General features: G+C 51.0%; 1 protein-coding gene across 6 annotated transcripts in view; it reads left to right on the forward strand.

Moving 5' to 3' along the window:
- Positions 1 to 20272, forward strand: part of CEMIP (cell migration inducing hyaluronidase 1) — a 163688-nt gene that overhangs the window by 110144 nt on the left and 33272 nt on the right. For all 6 annotated transcript variants that reach the window (XM_060293763.1, XM_060293760.1, XM_030878467.2 and 3 more), the window contains 2 exons: positions 11193 to 11368; positions 13441 to 13650. In XM_060293763.1, the coding sequence (XP_060149746.1) occupies positions 11193 to 11368; positions 13441 to 13650 (386 nt within the window). The remainder of the gene's footprint in view (positions 1 to 11192; positions 11369 to 13440; positions 13651 to 20272) is intronic.

Here is a 20272-nt window from a genome sequence, read left to right on the forward strand (position 1 = left end):
ATAGAAGGGAGGGAATGAACATTTGCTAGGCAACAATTAACCTACCACAACATTTTAAATCTCTTCTTTCTGTAGCTTTCACATTTTCCTTTTTCTTCTCCTAAATCTTGACTTCGATGCCCTGTCATTTATGTTGTGTGAGGTTACTGGAATTACAGATCGTTAGAGGTTAAAGAGACCTCAAGTATAGTCCAGGTCAATTATTCTTAGTTGGGGGAGTTATGTATCAGTTAGAGTTCTTTGTTGTAAGCAACAGAATCCAACTTGACTATCTTAAACAAAAAAACGAATTCGTTGAGGCTATTCAGTTTAGAGAACTAAGTGAAAGCTGCGTGGCCAAGGTGCAATAAAGGACCAGGAACAGGGCAGCTTCAGGGGTCTGGGTAGCAGGAACGAATGGGCAGCATCCTTAAGGCATCACTGTTTGCGCATCCTGGGACATGGTGCTCAAAAGTTACCTTCCAGGGAGATGGCACTGATTGGGCTGGTGTCTCATGTGCTCACCCTCTGGCTAGGGCACCTTCAATGACTGTCCTTCTACGACTGCATTGTATGGACAGAGTCGCTCCCCAAAGGAAAATTGGGATGTATTACCAGAGAAAGGAGAGTCAATACTGGGCATTAAAAATGTCAGCTGCTATATGTGGAATCTTAAAAAAAGGTACAAATGAACTTATCTACACAACAAAGAGAGTTACAGATATAGAAAACAAACTTATGGTAAAGGGGGGTAGGGAGAAATTGGAAGATTGGAATTAACATATACACACTACTATATATAAAATGGATAACTAATAAAGATCTACTGTATAGCACAGGGAACTCTATTAATACTCTGTAATGGCCTATATGGGAAAAGAATCTAAAAAAGAGTAGATATATGTATATGCATAACTGAATCACTTTGCTGTACACCTGAAACTAACACAACACTGTAAATCAACTCTACCCCCATAAAAATTAAGGAAAAAAAGTATTGGCTGCCGCAGAACCATGGCACCTGGAGAAGTATGAGAATTTGGGGGTAGAAGGAAGACTATGAATTGAGAAAGCGTTACCAATATATTCAGAGTATCTATTATTTTGGAAATAAAACTACAAAAGGTAAAATTCAACAGAATCTTTTTGGCTAGTGGAAGAGTGCTTGAGAAAGAATTTGGGGGCACAAAGGTTTCAAAAAGTGAGAACGTGTGATGGAGTCCAATGGCATAATTTTTTTCATGGGGATGGGGACCCTGGAGGGCAGGTAGCTGAGGCGGTCCACAAATGCTGCAGCTGTGATCCTGGGGCACCAGCTCTAGACTCAGAACTGCAAAAGGAAGGCTGTAACTGTTTCCAGAGATTGTGATGTGGTGGGTGTGGCGAGAGAGAGGGAAGGGGGTAGCAGTTTGTGGGCAGAGGCTGAGATGACCAAACATTTGTTCCTTGACAAGGTAACAGAATGATACCTTAAATGATAATTTGTTTGAAACCCCTACCTTCTTCAAAAAAGGTTTCGGGGTCTCTTAGAATGAACACAAGTCCAGGTAGATCTTCCTCCGGGGCGGGGGGGAAGAAAAAAAAAAACAGAGTGAAAGATACATGTCTAAGTAATGAAAGACTGATGGATGGAGAATAAAGTCAGCAGAAAGGGGGGTGGGAAATGAAGTTAGCAGAAGCTACTGAAATAGACCATAAAATGTATCTCTGAGCTTCCTGGCAGCCAGAGCAGAGAAAGGAACTTCACCAATTACTTAACTAATACTGTCTGATACAAGGAAGGGGACCAGAAGCCAAGAGAGGCAACTTTCCCTTAGCTCTGGGCTACTGGGGAATCTGTCATAGGGGCTTTCACGTGGTGGATACTGTGCAACAACGTGAACCATCACCCTGGAAACTGTCTGATGCAAAGATGCTCTCTGTGTGCGGCTGTTTACGGTTTGATTTATCACGTTAGACGGAGGGTCGTGCTGTTCGTCACATTTTCTGAAGACGTTTTGAGGAAGACTTTTTTTTTTTTTTTGGTAGAGGGCAAAATAGTTTAAAGAGGTTCTAGGAATGGCAGTGATTAGCCAAAGGACGTTAGACAATTACGTAACTTCCCTTTGCCCCTGTTTTCTCATGTATAAAATGGAGATAATGATCACAACTACTTCAAAGGGCTGTTGTGAAGATTAAAGGAGTTAAAGAGATACTTAAAGAGATACTTAAAATAGTGCCTGGAACGTGATAAGTGCTCCATTCGTGTTAGCTGTTACTAGTAGTAGTATTAGGTGCAGTAGTTTAGCAACTAAACTTAAGGATGGAAAGGAGGGAAGGGACATGAGCCACAGGCCAGTGGTTGAAACCTGTATATTTTATAGCTTATCGATTCCGCTCTTTGGGGACATGCAGTTTAAAGGAAGTTATAGAGGGAGAGAAGCAAGCCATTTCTGTCATTATTAGTAACAGACACACGAGGTCTGCCAGGCCTGCAGTTGTCTACGTGTCCTGATGCTTCTGGGTGTGGAGGCTCTTCCTGTGAATGTGCATGCCCCACCCTCCCTCCACCCTCAGGCTGGACAGGCATCCTCACTCCTCCATCACAAGGACACCCGCAGGGAGGTGGCAAGGAGCAGGTCATCATGTATTCAACAAACAAAGAGCACGTAGTCTATGCCAGGCGATGCTCCAGGCTTTGGGAAGCCATGGTGAACCACATAGACAAGTTCTCTGCCCTTAGGCAGCTGTGAAAATGGATATCCAGCAAAGAATCATCCCAATAAAAACGAAATCCCAAATGTGAGAAAGGCCATGGAAGGGGAAGATGGGGGATTGATGGGAGCATCGGAAACGGGGGTTTGGCAAAGGCGTGGAAGACTCCCCAGAAGAATTAATGATTGAGCAGAGAGGTAACCAGGAAAGAGGGGAGGGGCAGCAAAGACCCTGTGCTGGGAAGAGCAGGCAATGCTCCAATTCCAGAAGAAGACCCAGGTAGCTTGACAGGGAAACGGGGGGCTGGAGGAAGCGGAGACCCCAAATGGCACCTTGGGGCTTTCTTCTGAGTACAATGGCTTATTAGACTTCCTAGACCCCCACTTACAGGACAGCACCAAGCGAAGCAATTCCTAGTGATTGTTGGACCCTTGGGTCTTCACTGGGTGCCTTCTGCGTCTCCTGAGGACAATACATGTGGACAGGCCTTCTGGGATGCCAGGTGTCCTCTGGGACTCTTGTCAGGAGTGGCATTCAGACCATTTGAGGGGATGTCACTGCTCACTGTTTTTTGGTTTTGGTTTTGGTTTTGGTTTTGGCTTTGGTTTTTTTTGCGGTACGCAGACCTCTCACTGTTGTGGCCTCTCCCGTTGCGGAGCACAGGCTCCGGACGCGCAGGCTCAGCGGCCATGGCTCACGGGCCTAGCCTAAGTGACCCATGGAGCTGGGGCTGCCCTTGTGGCTTCTGGGAGGGTGAAAGCTTGCCTTTAAGGCCTTGCCTGCAGGGAGGTAGGAGGAGGGGCACCCTGGGAGGGGCACTTTGTTCTCACTGGCCCTCCTCTGCACCTCATTGTTGAGCACCCTAGGCCTGGAGGGGAAATTTCATCTTGAGCAAGTCCTAATAGGGCAGCAGTGTGTGCCAAGAGTGACCCTAAGAATGAGGAAGCCGTGCGATCCTGGGGCACCCCCGCCTCGCCCAACGGCGTGGTTTGGGTGTGCATGATGGCGCGTTGCTGCAGGTGGCAATGTTTGGCCAACAGTTCCAGGGGCTTCATGAGGGCTGTGCAGGCTGGACAGAGGGTGAGACGGGGCTGCTCTGGGCCCTGAGTACCAAGGGAGGGAAGGGTAAGTGGAGAAGATGATGCATCCCCCTCAGGGCCCTCCAAACGCCCCTGGTTTAGGACTGCCTGTGTCTGTATCTCCAGCAGCTCCCCCACCCTGCCAAGCCCCTCCCTCCTTAAAGGTACTAGGCTCAGAGTGGACCATCTTGCTCAGAAGCTTTAGGGCTTACATGAAAACAGTGCCTCCTGGTGGACAGCGTCGGAAAAGCCCCAGGGAGGGGTATCTATGAGGCGCGCGCGCGCGCGCGCGCGCGCGTGCGTGCGTGCGTGCGTGCGTGTGTGTGTGTGTGTGCGCGCGTGTGTGTCTTTCTGTTTGTCTGGCTGTCCTAGGGAGGCTTACATTTCTCCTCTTCAGCTCCAAGCCCGTTCTCTGGCCCTCCATCCCCCACTGACACGGAGCAAGGACTCCACCTGCTTTGTTCTTTTCCATAACTGTGCCCCCCATCCAATTACCAATTCGTGTTCTCCTCCCCAGGCTGGCTGCAGAGAGGGACACAGCCCTCCTGGATCCTCCTTCCTCACTGCTCCCAAATTCCAGTAAACAGGCCTTTTTGCAGAACGATTTTCTGACGAGAAACAGATGGGGGTAACAAAGTCATGAAAATGTGTGATCATCTAAAAAAATATTTCAAGGTTTTGCCAACCACAGTGTGATTTTCAACACCTCCTGACATGGCAATTAGAAATCTCCTCCTTATGATTCTTAAGCTGAATCTTATGTAATCGTTTAAAATAAATACATCCTTCGTCAGTAAAAAAGAAAAAGAAAAAAGAAATCCCCTCAATTTTCTACCCTATTTTCATTCTCAACTTCCCACTTTGTTTTATAAGCCCCCCATCACACACTTTGAAGTACTACTACTAATTAGTATTAACATTGTTTGAGTTTCCCGTGATATGCTAAAGCACTTTACGTAAACCGACTTGCTCACTCTTCATGACAACCTGACAAGGCGGGTGCTACTGTTTTCTCCATGACATAGATGAGGAAACTGATGTCCGTGGAAATTAAACATCTAGACTCATGCTTTCCAATATGGTAGTCAGCAGCCACATGGGGCTGTATAAATTTAATTGAAACTAATAAAAATTCCATTCCTCAGTCCTGCAGCACACATTTCAAGAGTTCACTGGCCACGTGTGGCTAGTGGCTACCATATCGGACAACATGGACTAGAGCATTTCCATCATCTCAGAACTTTCTAGTGAGGGCTGCTGGTATAGACCAAGCAAGTCTACTTGGTCGATCTGAGCCAGGATTCAAACTCAGAGCTCTCTGGCTCGAAGGTGATATGTTCTGCTTCATCCTTCCTCCAGGAGGGACCCTGTTCCCAACTTCTTCTCTCAAAGATGACTGGACTGGAGGAGGGATCTGGGAGCTCTGTAGTTTAAATTTGCCTTTCTGGGACCCTCCAGCCTAAGTCCCTCTGGGCTTGTCCTCGTGGTCTGAGAAGGGCAGACCGCACTGCCCCCTCCTGCAGAAACCCTGGGCCCTGCTGGGTCTGAGCCACACGTACAGGGGTCTGTTTCTCCCACTGGAAGATCCTTGATGTTTTACCCTTCTCGACTCCGGAGTGTTTAGTGCCATGCTTGCCCTGTAGAGAGGGCTCGGAAGAGGGCAGATTGTGGAACCGGGCCTGTCGTAGGATGAGTACTTGGAAGGGTCGATGTTTTATTCCTGTGCGGGGCAACTGTGCAGAGTCCTTGTGCATCCCATGCCTTCCCCACCCCTCATCTGTGCTCATGGCCCTTGTGGATTATTCGGGACAAATCTGGCTTGGCCGCGTCTGCTTTCCCCTGGTTGGCCTTCCTGTATCAGAGCCTGGAGACAGAAGGGAGGGGTGGAGGCCGCGTGGGAGAATTCCACAGACAGGGTGGATGCTGGGAAAGCGGGGTGCACAGCTTCCCTGGGACAGTGGCCTGGGAGTGGGCTGTAACTGCAGCAGCGGGACAGATAAACTGGCGGTAAGGTTTGTAAAATCCTGATAGAGAGCCCCACGTAGGGGAAGGAGGCGGTGGGACCGGAATATTCTTTCAGCTCTCAATCCGTCTTACTGAGTCTGCTCCCAGGAGTCTAATCAGCACAGTTGTCCATCTACCTGGAAGTCAGCCCTACCCCCGGCTGCTTTTCCCCGTGGAACAAAGAAAGCTGTGGAACCTGTTCTCTTCCATGCCCATCATTATAGGTGTGAAGCTAGCGGTGGGAGCCCTGGGTTCCAGCCTTCACTTGGGGACAGCTGCATGTGTCACTTCTGTCACACTAGCCCCCTACTATGCCCTCGGGGCTGTTCCAGGCACATTCCATGGATTAACTCATTTCACAGCCATAGCTACCTTTCGAGATATGTGCTATTGTTATCTCCATTATATAGATAAAGGGTCTGACGTTCAGGAGCTTAAATAATGTGTTCAGGGACTCACGGCTATGATCTGAGTCAGAATCCCACCCAGACAGCCTGGCTGCAGAGCCACAGTCCTCCGCATCTGTGCATCTGTCCCACCTCTCCAGTTGTGTTGAGACTGGGTCCCCGAGGAAGGCCCTCTGGCCACCCACAGGAACAGGAGCCTCTGGTCAGCACCCTGCCTGGACACCACTTTTTTTTTTGGTCGCGTCGCACGGCATGTGGGATTTTAGTCCCCGACCAGGGATCGAACCCGCACGCCCTGCATTGGAAGCTCAGTGTCTTAAACACTGGAACCTCCAGGGAAGTCCCTGGATGCCATATTTTACGGGGGGGATGCTGACAAATTGAGAGGAGCCTCCTGAACTCTGAAACGCGTACACTTTGAGGGATGGTTGGAAATCTGGAGGTGCATAGCCTAGAGATGCGGAGGCTTGGCCTGGTTTCCTGGCTCCCCCAAGCACCGTGGAGACCCCAAGATGCAAAGGCTCATGCTGAGGGTTAGTCGGGGAAGACTTCACTGAGAAGGAGCCACCAGAGCTGGATCTTGAGGGACAAGGTGATTTGCTCCGTGGACGAATGGAGGAGGCTGTCCCAACTAGAGAGAGCAGCTTCGATAAAAGCTGAGATGTGAACGAGCAGAAGCTTGCTCGGGGAATGATGGGTGGCCGGGTCTGGCTGGAGCAGAAGGGGACATGTGGGAGTGATGGCGGGTAAGCCCACAGGAATTGGGGTTTTACTCTGTCCATGCTGCGGGCGGCTAGGCAGCTCTGTGCCCCCCGGAGCTGCAAGGGAAGCTCCTTTCCCGCACCTCTGGCTGGTAGGACAGAGCTTGTTGCTCCCTGTAGCCTCTTCTGTAACGTGCGGAGCCCTGGGTGGCGGGGCTCGGGGGGGACATCCTTTTGGGAAGCAGGCTCTATGCTGTGCCTCTCAGGACCAGACCCTCAGGCCCCCATCGCTTGCTTTGGCAAGTTCACCTCTGAACTGCCTCTAGGGCTCTGGCAGGCAGCGCTCGCTTCTGCACCCCAAGAACGGTCCCGGGTGGCTTTGCTCGGTTGAGGAAGCCTTTGGAAGTTTTTCTGGGTGTTGCCAGGAGAGCTGTTCATTGGGGGGTCCACTAGTGAAGAGGCCTGGGTCCACCGTGCCCAGAGGCATGAGGCCTGGAAGACCAGGAGCCTGCAAGTACTTGGGGAAAGATGCCCAGCTCTGGGAAAAAAGAAGGGTCCATTTCTACTGACCCACTTACCTGCAGGGAGTGTTCTGAGCTGGGTGGTTCGGGAGACTAGGGAAAGCGGGGGGCCCTCCGAGCACAGCCTGCCTATCAGGGGATCCTGCATGGGGAAGCAGCGGCCGGGCTCCAGGACCTCGGCTGTGCTTTAGTCACTGGGAGGAACCCAAGCAGAGCATGACCTTGGAGCAGACACAGGAGCTCCTGAGCTGGAGGCCGCCTGCTGACTACCCCCTGGCGGCAGGTCCTCCCCGAGAGAGAGGGAAGGCAGTGCACCCCCAGTGGCTGGCATGAGATCACTGCTGCCTGGACGCAGGTGACATGCTCAGCCCTCGAAGTCAGAGTCAAGGGTCCACGGAGAGTAAAGAGGTGCTGGAAAGACAGGTGTCACGTTTCAGGTGCTTATGGCGAAGGTCCAGGCCCATGGCACTCACTGGGTCCCAGAGCCAGAGGCTGGTGGTGAAGAGAAAGTGTCCCCAGCACCAGTCGTAAGGGCTTGAAAGGGCATCTCTTCCTGGGGGCCGCGTCCCCCCATCCTCGCCCTGTCTCCACCAGGCCGGCCCTGAGCACCGTCTGCCTTCCGTTTCCTCAAATGTGAAGTTAGCAAGCTGGCCTAAGTGACGGCAGAAAGCCATTCCGGGTCCTTCCGGGTCTGACTGTCTATCCTTAGATGCAGTTATGATCGATGCTCAGTGTGTCAGTCGCTGGACCTTGGGTGTTCAGGGCTGGCACGCGTGGGAGTCTCTTTCCTTGTCAGCATCAGACGCTGCTCTGGGTGCTGGGGTCACTCAGAACCCAGGGCAAAGCTCTTTTTGCAGAAGACCCTAACCTCCCCCCAACCCGAGGGCCTCGTAACTGGCTGTGTAAAGGCCCCAGAGCCGATGGGCAGAGGACGAGCCAGGGGTGGGAGAGAGGCTCCTGCATGGGTGCTAGAGGGGACTCTGCTTCTGGACCTTAAAACTGGACAGACTCGTGGCCCTGTGACCCAAACCAGAAGCCACAGTGGGATGTGCTGGAGGATGAGGCACCGCTATTCTGCAGCACTAACTTGTTTTAAACTCTTTCCACTGGTTGATGTCAGGACCCTGAATGAGACTTAAGGCCTGACAGCCGCCTATCCATGGCATCCCTTTGACAGGGGACACAGACCTTCGGCTCAGGGGATAACAGTAAATTCCAGTAAATAGACTCTTTGAAAAGTTAATTTTTTTTTATTACCTGAGACTTTTTAAAAGAGGGACTCTGTTATAGACTAACAGCCCTCAAAGGTGTCCACGTGCTAATCTTTGGCAACTGGGAATGTGTTACCTCATGTGGCAAAAGGGACTTTGCAGATGTGATTAAGGCTCACGAGATGGGGGGTGAACCCGGATTATCTGGGTGGGTTCAGTGGAATCAAAACGGTCCTTAGGCTTCCCTGGTGGCGCAGTGGTTGAGAGTCCGCCTGCTGATGCAGGGGACACGGGTTCGTGCCCCGGTCCGGGAGGATCCCACATGCCGCGGAGCGGCTGGGCCCGTGAGCCATGGCCGCTGAGCCTGCGCGTCCGGAGCCTGTGCTCCGCAACGGGAGAGGCCACAACAGTGAGAGGCCCGCGTACCACAAAAAAAAAAAAAAAAAAAAGGGTCCTTAAAAGGAGGGGTACAGGAGGGTCAGAGTCAGATGTGATGACATAGCAGATTAGAGGAAGGGGCCACCAGCCGAGGAGTGCTGGCAGCTGCAAGGGTCTGCAAAAGGCCAGGAACTGGTTCTCCCCCGAGCCCCTGACGGGACCAGCCCTGGCAACTCCCTGACTGCTGACCCAGTGAAATGGATTTTGGACTTCTGACCTCCAGGACTATCAGAATAGAAATTTCTGTTGTTTTAAGCCACTGAGTTTGTGGTAAGTTGTTACAACAGCCAGAGGAGGCAAATACCGATTCCAAAGGGAATATTTTCTCAGCTTTGCCGTGCACCCGTCTCACATCTTAAACTGAGATGCTTCAAAGAAACCACCATCTCCCTGAGTCTGCAGAATTCCAGAACAACAAACATCCTTTAAAAGGCTGCAGAGCCACCCACGGGATGTAAGCTGGGTGAAGGGGTGGGCAGGGAAGCCAGCGCTCCTTGGGGATGAGAGAGCAGGGTGAGGTCACCATCAGTGGGTGCTGCTCAGGGCTTTTATAACCACAGCCTTTGCACGTGGGCACGAGTGGTGTCACGGGGCTGAGCCGTGCCTTGTTGCTCAAGTCAAGTGAAAGCCCAGTGGTTCAGGCTGCGAATCGACATGAGAGGTTGTTGCTGTCTCTACAATTACATCATCAAAAAGAAGAGAAAGCACCTACCAGGCAGGTCAGCATTCTCAGGGACCAGCTGAATCTAGAGGCAGCCTGAGGTCTCTTTATTCCAGAGAAGAGTTTGGGATTGTTGTGGAGGTGACGATCAAAGACAGTTCCAAAGTTCCAAACTCCTGTCACCCTGCACCTTTCTTTTTTTTTTTTTTGCGGTACGCGGGCCTCTCACTGTTGTGGCCTCTCCCGTTGCGGAGCACAGGCTCCGGACGCGCAGGCTCAGCGGCCATGGCTCACGGGCCCAGCCGCTCCACGGCATGTGGGATCCTCCTGGACCGGGGCATGAACCCGTGTCCCCTGCATTGGCAGGCGGACTCTCAACCACTGCGCCACCAGGGAAGCCCATGATTGTTAGTTTTTAAACATAGGAAGGCCTAATTGTAAAGCAGCTATACTCCAATAAAAAAAACTTCCAGAAAAATTATAACATCAAGAAAAAAATAAAGATAGGAAGGCCTAGACGAGTCTCAAAACAGAACATGAACCCAAATGAGGGATGAAATGAAGCTACTAGCAGGGGAGGGCTATTGGATTCAAGGCTCTTGAGCTTATGGGAGGGGCTGGGGCTGAGGTCAGTGGTACGAGAGAGAGAGCATCCTCTCCTCCAAGGCCAGCGAGAGGGAGGGAGGTCGTGGTGAGGTCAACACAGAGTGGGGTGCAAGCTTTCTTTCATTGTTCTATATGCTACCATAGTGGCATCCAGAGCCCGGCAGTGCTGGACACAGAAGCTCCAATCTAGTTCTTTCTAGAAAATTCAGTTGTAGACACACACTCTACAGGAGGTTGAGGAGAACATAGATTTGCCGACTTCAGCAGAATATGGATCTGCACTGCTTTAAAGCATTGGCTCTCAAGAGAGGGTTTGTTTTGTGTCTGTAAGACTCCCAACGGGTAGGCGGTCCAGGGCGTGAGCTCTGTGGGATCATCCAGAGATTGGGTTTCTTCTCTCACGTTGCTCTGCCACCTCCAGGGTGTATTCACACCCACATGGGCGAGGCTGGCCCACCAACAGCGTCCATATCCCAGCCCTGTGGTAGAGTAGGAGCGACCTGAAGGGTGCACACGTTCCTTCTGCTATCCTGTGACCACACTGACCTGCAGGGAGGCTGGGAAATGTGGCTGTCCCGGAGAGCCTTGTGTCTAGCTAAAATAGAAGATTCTAGTACGGACAAGCAAGAAGAGGGGACAGAAATGGAGGGAGAAATAGTCATTTTTGCCATGGGCTTCAGACATAAGCATGCGTGGCTGTGAATCCTGCCTCTTCACTCAGGCAAGTCATTTCACCTCCCTGGGCTTCGTTCTTCTATAAAATGGGACTCGGGGCCGCGGGGACCACCATGCACCACGTGAGCAGCGGAAGCACCTGGCTTCCAGGGCCCTGGAAGACAGTGGGCACACGCAGTCCCTCTGATTTCCCGCTTTCCCTCCTTTCTGCCCTAGGGAAACCAATGTACCTGCACATTGGGGAGGAGGTAGATGGTGTGGACATGAGGGCCGAGGTTGGGCTCCTGAGCCGGAATATCGTGGTGATGGGGGAGATGGAGGATGAATGCTACCCCTACAGCAACCACATCTGCAACTTCTTTGACTTCGACACCTTTGGGGGCCACATCAAGGTATGAGTCTGCCTGGCTGAGGCCATCAACCCAACTAGGAGGATTCCAGCGATGCCAGCCTATAGGCAGGGATTCTAGGTAGGAAAGGGGATGGAGGGGCAAAAGGTAGGACCAAGGGAAGGGTACCTTTCTGGAAATTGGAGGGGTCTTATGTACTATCCCTCTGTGTGCAATTCCATCTGTCCATACTTGGGAACAAGAGAGATGACAGAGGAACGTCTCTTACCCTGCAGTCACATGGCACGTGTCACACTGCCTTCCTGATTTTCAACTTTCAATCATAGCTTTCGTTCCCTTTCTTCATTGTCTAACCCTGGCCACTTCCTAAAAGAACGGGCATTTAACTCACAGAAACTTGCATTTGCAATAGATCCATTAAAATACAGATAAGATGGGGACTTCCCTGGCGGTCCAGTGGTTAAGACTCTGTGCTCCCACCACAAGGGACGTGGGTTCGATCCCTGGTTGGGGAGCTAGGATCCCGCATGTTTCACGGCGCGGCCAAAGAAAAAAACAAAAACAAAAACCAGAGAAGATGATAAACAGGGGAGAAGAACTAGAAGTTCTAGCGTTACATTTACCTGTGAGTTTCCTGGTGGAGACTCAAGACCAAGACAGATATGATGAGCTGCAGAGTTCTCATTGCGCAGTGAAGGAAAATGGTACCAATTCGTTGGAGCTCATGTTTTCCTAGCATTCAACTCAAAGAGGAATTCCTTTTGCATCTCTCTGTGAGGTGCCTTTATCTGGCATGTTAAATATCAGACGACACCCCAGTGTTCTTCACGAGGTCATTGCTTCCAATGATTTGAGATTAAAGCTGGTAGAATAACAATATTACCTTGGTGTTCTGTAAAGACAGTTCTTTAGAAGTTAAAATCATATGCTTTAAGGATGAGACTTTCTGGTAATCTAACTGAAAGGAATAATTGAGTGAAACTTACAGAGTTCATAATGGGGGACCTACTGGCATAGGTAAGACCATTTTTTCTGTCATACGGGCCTAATATAAGATTTCTAGCATTCCTGGCCCCTGCTCATTAAATGCTAGCAGTGCTTCCCAGTCATTGCAACCTCCAAAAACTCTTCTCTGTATTTCCAGTCCGTTTCAAGGGATGAGATGGGGACAGAGGTGGTGGTATAATCTTCATCTGAGAAACTCATTAGGGAAACTAAAGCAGAAATAGCAGGTTTATGTTACGCAAGCTGCTGCAACCCCATTTCCCATGTTGAGAGTAATCCCTAAGTGATCAGAGCACTCCTTCCCACTTTGCCCAAACTAGGCCTCAGAATCATTCTTAACACAGCTCTCAGGGCAGCCACTACTGGAGTTGGCATTCCAGCTGACACCTATTTTTGGAAGGCATGGTTAGCCTGTCCTTAAGTCATCCTTCTCTAGTAGAAGTTAGCTGAACTCAGCTTGGGACAGGAATCATTTTTGAACTGTGCTTTTCTGGTGAGCTCCTGGAGTGTAGACACTGAGTGTGATCAGGTGGTTCCTTTGGAATGTGTAGGAATGGCTCTGGGTATACTATGACGTGAGCATGTGAAGCATCCCACAACTCACACTGACAAAGACCCCGAGCTCAGCATCCCCTTCTTACAGCCAGGAGAGGGCCTCAGATGGTGGACCAAGCACGGGCTCTTACTGCCCCGAGGTCCAGCCTGTCCTGGATTCCCCAACCGTCCTAGGGCATGCTGTTTGCCAGTCTCCCCCGGATTACCTCAGGGTTATCCCTTTCTTATAACACTCAGTGGCTTAGGAGGTAGGAAAAGAGGGTTGAGGCAAGCCCCAGCCGCTGCACGGTCCCGCTGCACCTCTTGATTCCAAGCAGTTCATTGCCTTGCAACATTCCTATGTTATTAGCAGCAGCCTGTCTCCCTTGAGGTGGGAAGAGTCAGGCATCTTAACCCATTTGCGGAGAATGTCTTTCGTTCACTGAGTACCCGAGGTGGGGATCAGCAAAGCACACTGAAGAAAACACGTGTGCATTTCTGGAGAGTGGGCAGCAGCGAGGGGTATCAGGGAGCATCTCATGGACTCCTTCTGACTCTGGGCTCTCCTCTCCCAGTTTGCACTGGGGTTCAAGGCCGCACACCTGGAGGGCGTGGAGCTGAAGAACATGGGCCAGCAGCTGGTGGGTCAGTACCCAATTCACTTCCACCTGGCGGGCGATGTGGATGAAAAGGGAGGCTACGACCCGCCCACGTACGTCAAGGACCTCTCCATCCACCACACGTTCTCTCGCTGCGTCACTGTCCACGGCTCCAATGGCTTGTTGGTGAGCACATCCTTCCCGGGGAAGCCAGGGATCCAGAGCCCCTTCACCCTCTCATCCCTTCCCTGCATGCTGGTCTGCTCACTGCTGGGCCCAGGGACCGTTAGCAGTGGCAGCATGCTTAGATCTAGTCACTTGGTCCAGGGCAACTGGGGGTTGAGCTCAGATTTTAGAACAGTATCAATTGAGAACAGGTCACTGACCAAAGAGGAAGGAGAAAATAGGGGTGTATCTTTGCCAAAGGCACCAGGCTACAGAGATGGGTGAGCAGTTAGTGGTCACTGGGAGTCTAGCCCTTGCTGCTCCTTGGTTTCCCCAAGGATCGTTGCATGACTGTGTGCCACGGCAAATCTGTTAACTGCAGACAAGGCAGGGGTCACGCCGAGACTCTGTACTGTGGCATCTGCCTGACAGGCTTGAGGTAGTGGCAGCAGTGGCCCTTTTCCCTTTTCTTCTGTTGAACCAAGTGTCATCAGAGCAAGCACTCCTGGGAGAAACACCTTCATTAGTAAATTGCTCTGTGTGTGTGTGTGTGTGTGTGTGTGTGTGTGTGTGTGTGTGTGTGTGGCTTGTCTTGATTTGCACAGATCATTTTTACACTAAAGTGATCCTCCTTTAAATGAATTCAACTTACATCCTCCATAAATTTTTCAAGCTGGACATTACCAAATGCCCTGAATCCAGTTTGTGTTTGGTTTGGTTTATGTCACGTTTAGAGAAGCATTTGATAATTTTACACGAAGTGGAACTTTCTTTCAATGCACTAAGCTCATATCCTCTATGAACTTTTAAGCTGGATGGCACGAAACGGCATCCAGCAAACTGAACCTGGTGGCCAGACGTGCTTTGCTTGCCTTAAGTGTTTCAAGAACCATTTGAATTAGTTTTCATCATTTAGAAATGTAGAGATTTCACATAAAAGTCTGCATTCTTGGCTTCTCTTAAAAAGTAGTTGGAATTGGCAACACGAGACCCACATTCCTGCCTGGCAACAATGGATTCAGACAAAGTCATAGCACCCCACCAAGCTGGGCTTATGCTCTCTGGTTTACGCCATGCCCACCACTTCCTAGTACCCTACAGTAAATGCCCCAGGCAGGGCCACTCATCTCGTTGCCTGTTGGCCTCCGTGGGCATTTGAGTCTGTGACCCCTGCTTTAATCCAAACATAAGGAGCTTCCCACCACGCATGCGGGGATGGGAAGATGAGGAAGCCTGTCAGTGTGTGGTGGGTGAAGCCACTTTCAGGTCTATTCAGTGTGCTCTTACAAAGGAATGCCTGCTGTTGCTGTATTTTCAGTGCTCTGACTTAAAACCCACCGAGTATAAAGAAGAGAGCACCGGTTTGGGGGCACAGTCTAGAAGGGCCTGGTCCACAGGTCACAGGTCATGGGCTGTGGACCTCGGGCAAGTCGCTTACCTTCTGTCAACCTCAGCTCCCTCCTCCACCAGGTTGGGGACATAACACCAAACACATAGGGCTCTGAGGGGCCAGCGCCACGAGGGAGACCCAAGACCCGGTGCCCTGCCCGCTGGGCTCACGTGCAAATGTTGGCTAGGAACCAGGGCCGGTTCCCCCAGCAGCAGGGTAGAGGGTTGCAGCTGGAGTAGTTGCTGGGAGACATGGGATTATTTTTCGGGTCCAAGAAAGAGGCAAAGGAAGATGTTTTCTGGCAAAAGCAGAAAGATAACAGGATTTCGAATAAATTCGGAAGGTTAGGGATGCAGTAGAAGACACAGGATGAACTTGGGCTCTGGAGCCAGACACTGTGGGTTCCCATCTGGTTGCCACTTCCTAGCTGTGTGACCTGGGTCAGGTCGTCTCCGTGCCTCTGTTTCCTCTTCTGTAAGATGGGGAGCAAAGGACACGGACATGCCGTGCCAAGGGGCCTGGCCCAGGTTGGGCCCTGGAAGCAGGCGTCTGGTGGTCCCGTTCGCTCGCGCGGTGTGCCGAGTGAATGCACGGAAGGCAGTTGGTGACTGAGCTGAGAACACGTGCCGAAAAGAACAGCGTAGAGTTGGTGAGGGGACATCCCAGTTCTGAGCCTTAGGAGCTTGACCTGCTTTAAGCATTTGTTCTGAAGTTTTGTCCTTAAGTTTAACTTAAATTCGACTATGTCTAATCTTCCTCGAGAGAAAAATATGAAGGTTACAAGAAGTCTGTAACTCCAGATCCGGGTTGATTTGAGTGGAAGCTGTTCTGAACCTCTGGGCAATCACGTGCGCGCACACACACACACACACACGCACACACACACATACTTGCCCTGTGGACATAAGGCTGTGCTTTCCCACCCACTTGCTGTGTGATGATCTTGGGCAAGCTATTTAGTCACGTAGGTCTTCAGTTTCCTCATATGTGCTGTGCAGAACAGGATGGCAATCCCCCATGGCTGTTCGGTTAGAAACTATAATATGCGATACTTTGGGCCATCTTAGTAATACAGACCTTCCTCTGAGCAGTGATCCCAGGTCTCACGGGCTCGTGTAGGGGGAGGCAGGGCCAGAAAAGTGCTGGGGGTGGAGCCAGAGGGCCCTCATCAGGGCAGCGCTGCAAGGGAGCATCTCTGTGCACATGCAGGCTGGGGAGAGGTGGGGAAAGTTAGCACAGGCCAGGCGTCCAAGTTCATGGATATGGGCAACGGACGGAGAGCGGTGTGGGGGGCATGGAAGGCAGGGGGCGAGGAGTGGCCATGGGAACTGGTACCTCCGGAACAGCCAGGTGGGTGAGTTGCACCCACGGCAGAGATAGATTTTTGGAGCCAGAGCTTTGGACAACTCAGGACCCGAAGACCCCGCCTACCAAAGCCTTCCTCCTGTCTGGCCGCCAGGGATGCCAGTCACCAGACGGGGAGGGTGCATCCCTCAGCTCCCTGGGTGTCGTCCAGACGCCAGGTGGCCCAGGTGCTTTGCACAGGCCTTGCCGAGGCGCCAGCACAGCCTTCTCTCGATGGCCACGCAGGGCTCCGGCCACACTCCGCTCAGGCCCGCGCTCGGCGGCCAAGCTGGTGCTTAGGACCTGGAGCGTGCAGATCTCTGTGGCCTTTCAAGGGGAAACCAAACAGCCATGGCTTAGAATCTCAACGACGTACGCGCCTCTGCATCTCTGAGCCAAAGGGGCAGCAGGATAACGGAGGGCGTTCTGTGCCTTTCTCTGAGAGCCGCACCCCTGGACGGGAGTTGGGGTGTTAGGGATCACCTCACCCTATAAAGGCTCCATCACTGGGGCAGACAGTTCCGGGTTCAGAAAGGCTGCCTTGGGAGCTGCACTCCCTCCACCAGGATTTCACATTTGCTTCCTTTGTTTTGGCTCTAAGGATTTACCCACGGCTATGTTTAGAAAGATGTTTTTAGCTGATGGGATGAAAGGAGGCCAACAGCAGACAAAGACTGTTTTCTCATTTAGAGAGCAGAGGCCACTCAGTAACATCGTGAATGCCTTTTCCCTCACGCCGTCCCCAATCCGGAGGTACCCTAGACCCCAGACAGGCAGTCACTGGCTTGTTGGAAAAGGGAGTTCCTATGTGTGCCCAGCTGGGAGGTGCTGCCCCACCTCACCACTGCTAGACACGCACTGGTACCCCCATCCTCAGAGAACAGCCTCCCTCATCCCCACCTCCTCCTGGGGCGGCCCACCTTTGGTCTTTCCCTTTCTTCACCACCAACTTTTGGAAGGAGTGATCTGAACTTAAGATTTCTGCCAGCATCTGTTACTCAACAAAAATGTGGGCTTTGCAACTTTTGTTCCCCTGAGCCCTGGTGACGGCTCTCAGTAATGTAACTCCACACACTAGCGCTCAGCTCCTGCCCTGCAAGCCCACTGCCCCCTGCTCCCTCCTCATCCGACTCACCCTTTCCCATGGTGACAGTGATCGCCGTCAACTAGCGAGGTTAAAAGGATAGAGTCGTAGCAACCTGTGTTCTAATCCTGCCAGTGTGAACTTGACTGACGGATACTTTCTCAGCCTCAGTGTCCTCCTGTGTAAAGTGAGGGTGATGATAGAGCCCATCTCAAAGGTTTTGGGGGAACCTTAAAGCAGGTAATGCATGTGACATACTTAGCAATGATATTAGATAGTATTGTCGCTGTGCCTCTTTCCCTGTGTTCTGTGTAAACCTCACTGGTTCCGTGAGATAGTGGTAGGTATCCCTCCCAGCACACAGAGTAAACCCAATAATTAAATGACCTTGGCAAGCACTGAGTATGTGTCTTTCCTCCCCATTTTAGGGATTCACCGTGCATGCTGGCATTGTCAGGGTTGCAGTGAAAATGCATTTAATGCTGGTGATCCTAGCAATGTCAAAACTCATTTCACTGCAGAGCCCTTTATTCACACAACCTTGCCTTTCACAGAGTTAGTGTTCTACAAAGCAGAGCCTGGGAAATGCCTTTCCTGATACTGACACTGTTGACGGTGTCCTTCTTGAAACTGGGGGAGTTTGCACCAAAGCTCCGGGATGCTGGCAGATGGGGGGCAAAGGCTGCCTTCAAAGGAAGGGGCTACTGCACATTATCTGCGGGGTGGACAGCTGTGGGTGTAAGATGGGCTCACGCTACATCTTACTGTGTGTTTCTGAGCTCTGAGGCAGGGCACGGGGGTCACCTAAGTGTTCCTTCCTGGGAAACAATGAATCCATTCCAGTTCTCTTGAGAAAGGTAAAGAAGACTCCGGTACGGATTCTGCCTGTTTTCTCCTCTTTTCCTTTTTTACGGCAGAGTGGATGGGAGAAGTAAACATGTCCTGTCTTTCTTTCTCACCTCATTCACTGCTCCAGATGTGTTACCTCCAGTAGCAGGCCAGGATGTCCTCCAGTAGCAGCCAGGATGTCCTCCAGTAGCAGCCAGGATGTCCTCCAGTAGCAGCCAGGATGTCCTCCAGTAGCAGCCAGGATGTCCTCAACAGGCTGCCACATTGACTATGCAGGGGGCGCCCTACATGGATTGCAGCCAGTCCTCAAGCCCTCCAGCCTTAGGGAGACACCTTCCCTTTGGCTTTCCACTAAAGAGGACTGGAGCTCCTTTACCTCTTTGGTGGGAAACTCAGTGCCCTCTGTCCCAGTCTCAGAGTTCTGGGGATTGTGGGCGAGGCTTCTGTTTTCCCTGGTTTCCCCTTTTTCCAGTTTCTTGAATTCGGTCTCACTCATTTCTTGCTCCATGAGCTGCTCTCATCTCTCCTTCCCTCCTGAGCCCAAATGAGGAACCCAGACTCCTGGGCTTCTTTCCCCACAAAGTTTCACTGGCCAGGGCTTCCGCTGGCAGAGTGGGAAAGAGATGGGAAGGAGGTAGGGGTGCATCATAGGTCAGCACAGAAATCAACTGGAAATGGAGAAACAGGTCCCTCTTCTTAAACCCTCTCCTCCCCTCCCCTCCACCTGGCTGTGGGGGTCCTTCCTTCTCCTCCCCCACTGCTCCTGGGCCGCCTTAAAAACTCATTCTAGGGACTTCCCTGGCAGTCCAGTGACTAGGACTCTGCGCATGAGTTAAATCCCTGGTTGGAGAACTAAGATCCCACATGCCACACAGCGGGGCAAAACAACAACAAAAAACACATTCTTCTCCTTATTAGGCAGACTGATTGGGTTCTCCGTCTCCTTTCCCAGCTTCTATTTGCATATTCAGAAACTCATTAACACACCCTGCAAAGCAAATTACCACCTACTCCAAGGCTCTTTTCTTTAGCAGCTCAAGAAAAAAAAAGAAAAGAAAAATAGAAAAGAAAAGTAAACAGCAGAAGCTCAGAAATTACAGTCTTTCTTTTAATAGGATCCTGTTTGTAGCCAGGTTTCTCACTAAGATGAATTATATCATACCCACCCTAGAAGGCAGAATCAGACATATAGTTCATCTCTGTGTGTATTTGTTTTAAACAGTAATTTCTTGTTCGTACTGTGTACAGGTTTCAGGGGGAAGTCATCACTTGGGGTGACTCTATGCCCTGATTTGCAAAGAACAGTTCCATTTTACGCCTGCTATCCCAGATGAATGACTAACGGTACCCCCTTTCCCTCTCGATAATGTCCTGGTTCAGACAGTAAACTAAATGGTCACCCTAATTGAAGCAGTTTCTGAGAGCTGGGGAGTTTCATCCTTCACAATGTCATGCGTAGACTCCACCTAACAACAGCTGAAGACTTAAAACAGCTCTCAGGAATCGTTTTCATGATTGTCAGTCATAAGGGAATATGTCCAGAAGGACAAAGGGAAAATACAGTTTGTGCAAGAGAATGGCAGGGAGCTTACACGCTGCTTCTGGATAGCATGCGAGGGGATTCAGTGAGCACCCGTAAGTCCATACGTATGTGTCTGTTCATCCAGCTACTCACTATCTACCTATCTATCTGTCATCTCTGTCTGTCCATCTCAAGCTATGTCACAGTTTAAGTATCTAATTCTGGGAAATGTTCTAAGGAAGAACAACCGTACAGTGTCAGAGCTGGAAGGGATTTCAGAAGTCCCCCTAAGGACACTCAGGCAAATGACACCACAAGTTTGTGACGAACTTGAACTTGTGTCTTCTACTCCCAGCCCAGGGCTTTCTTCGACCTTATCATGCTTCTCTCTGGACTCTGTATGCCACCTCACCCCACTACTAACGAGAAGCAAGAAATGCAACACAAGATGGGA

This window comes from Globicephala melas, chromosome 2 (assembly GCF_963455315.2).
Source record: "Globicephala melas chromosome 2, mGloMel1.2, whole genome shotgun sequence".
NCBI lineage: Eukaryota > Metazoa > Chordata > Mammalia > Artiodactyla > Delphinidae > Globicephala > Globicephala melas.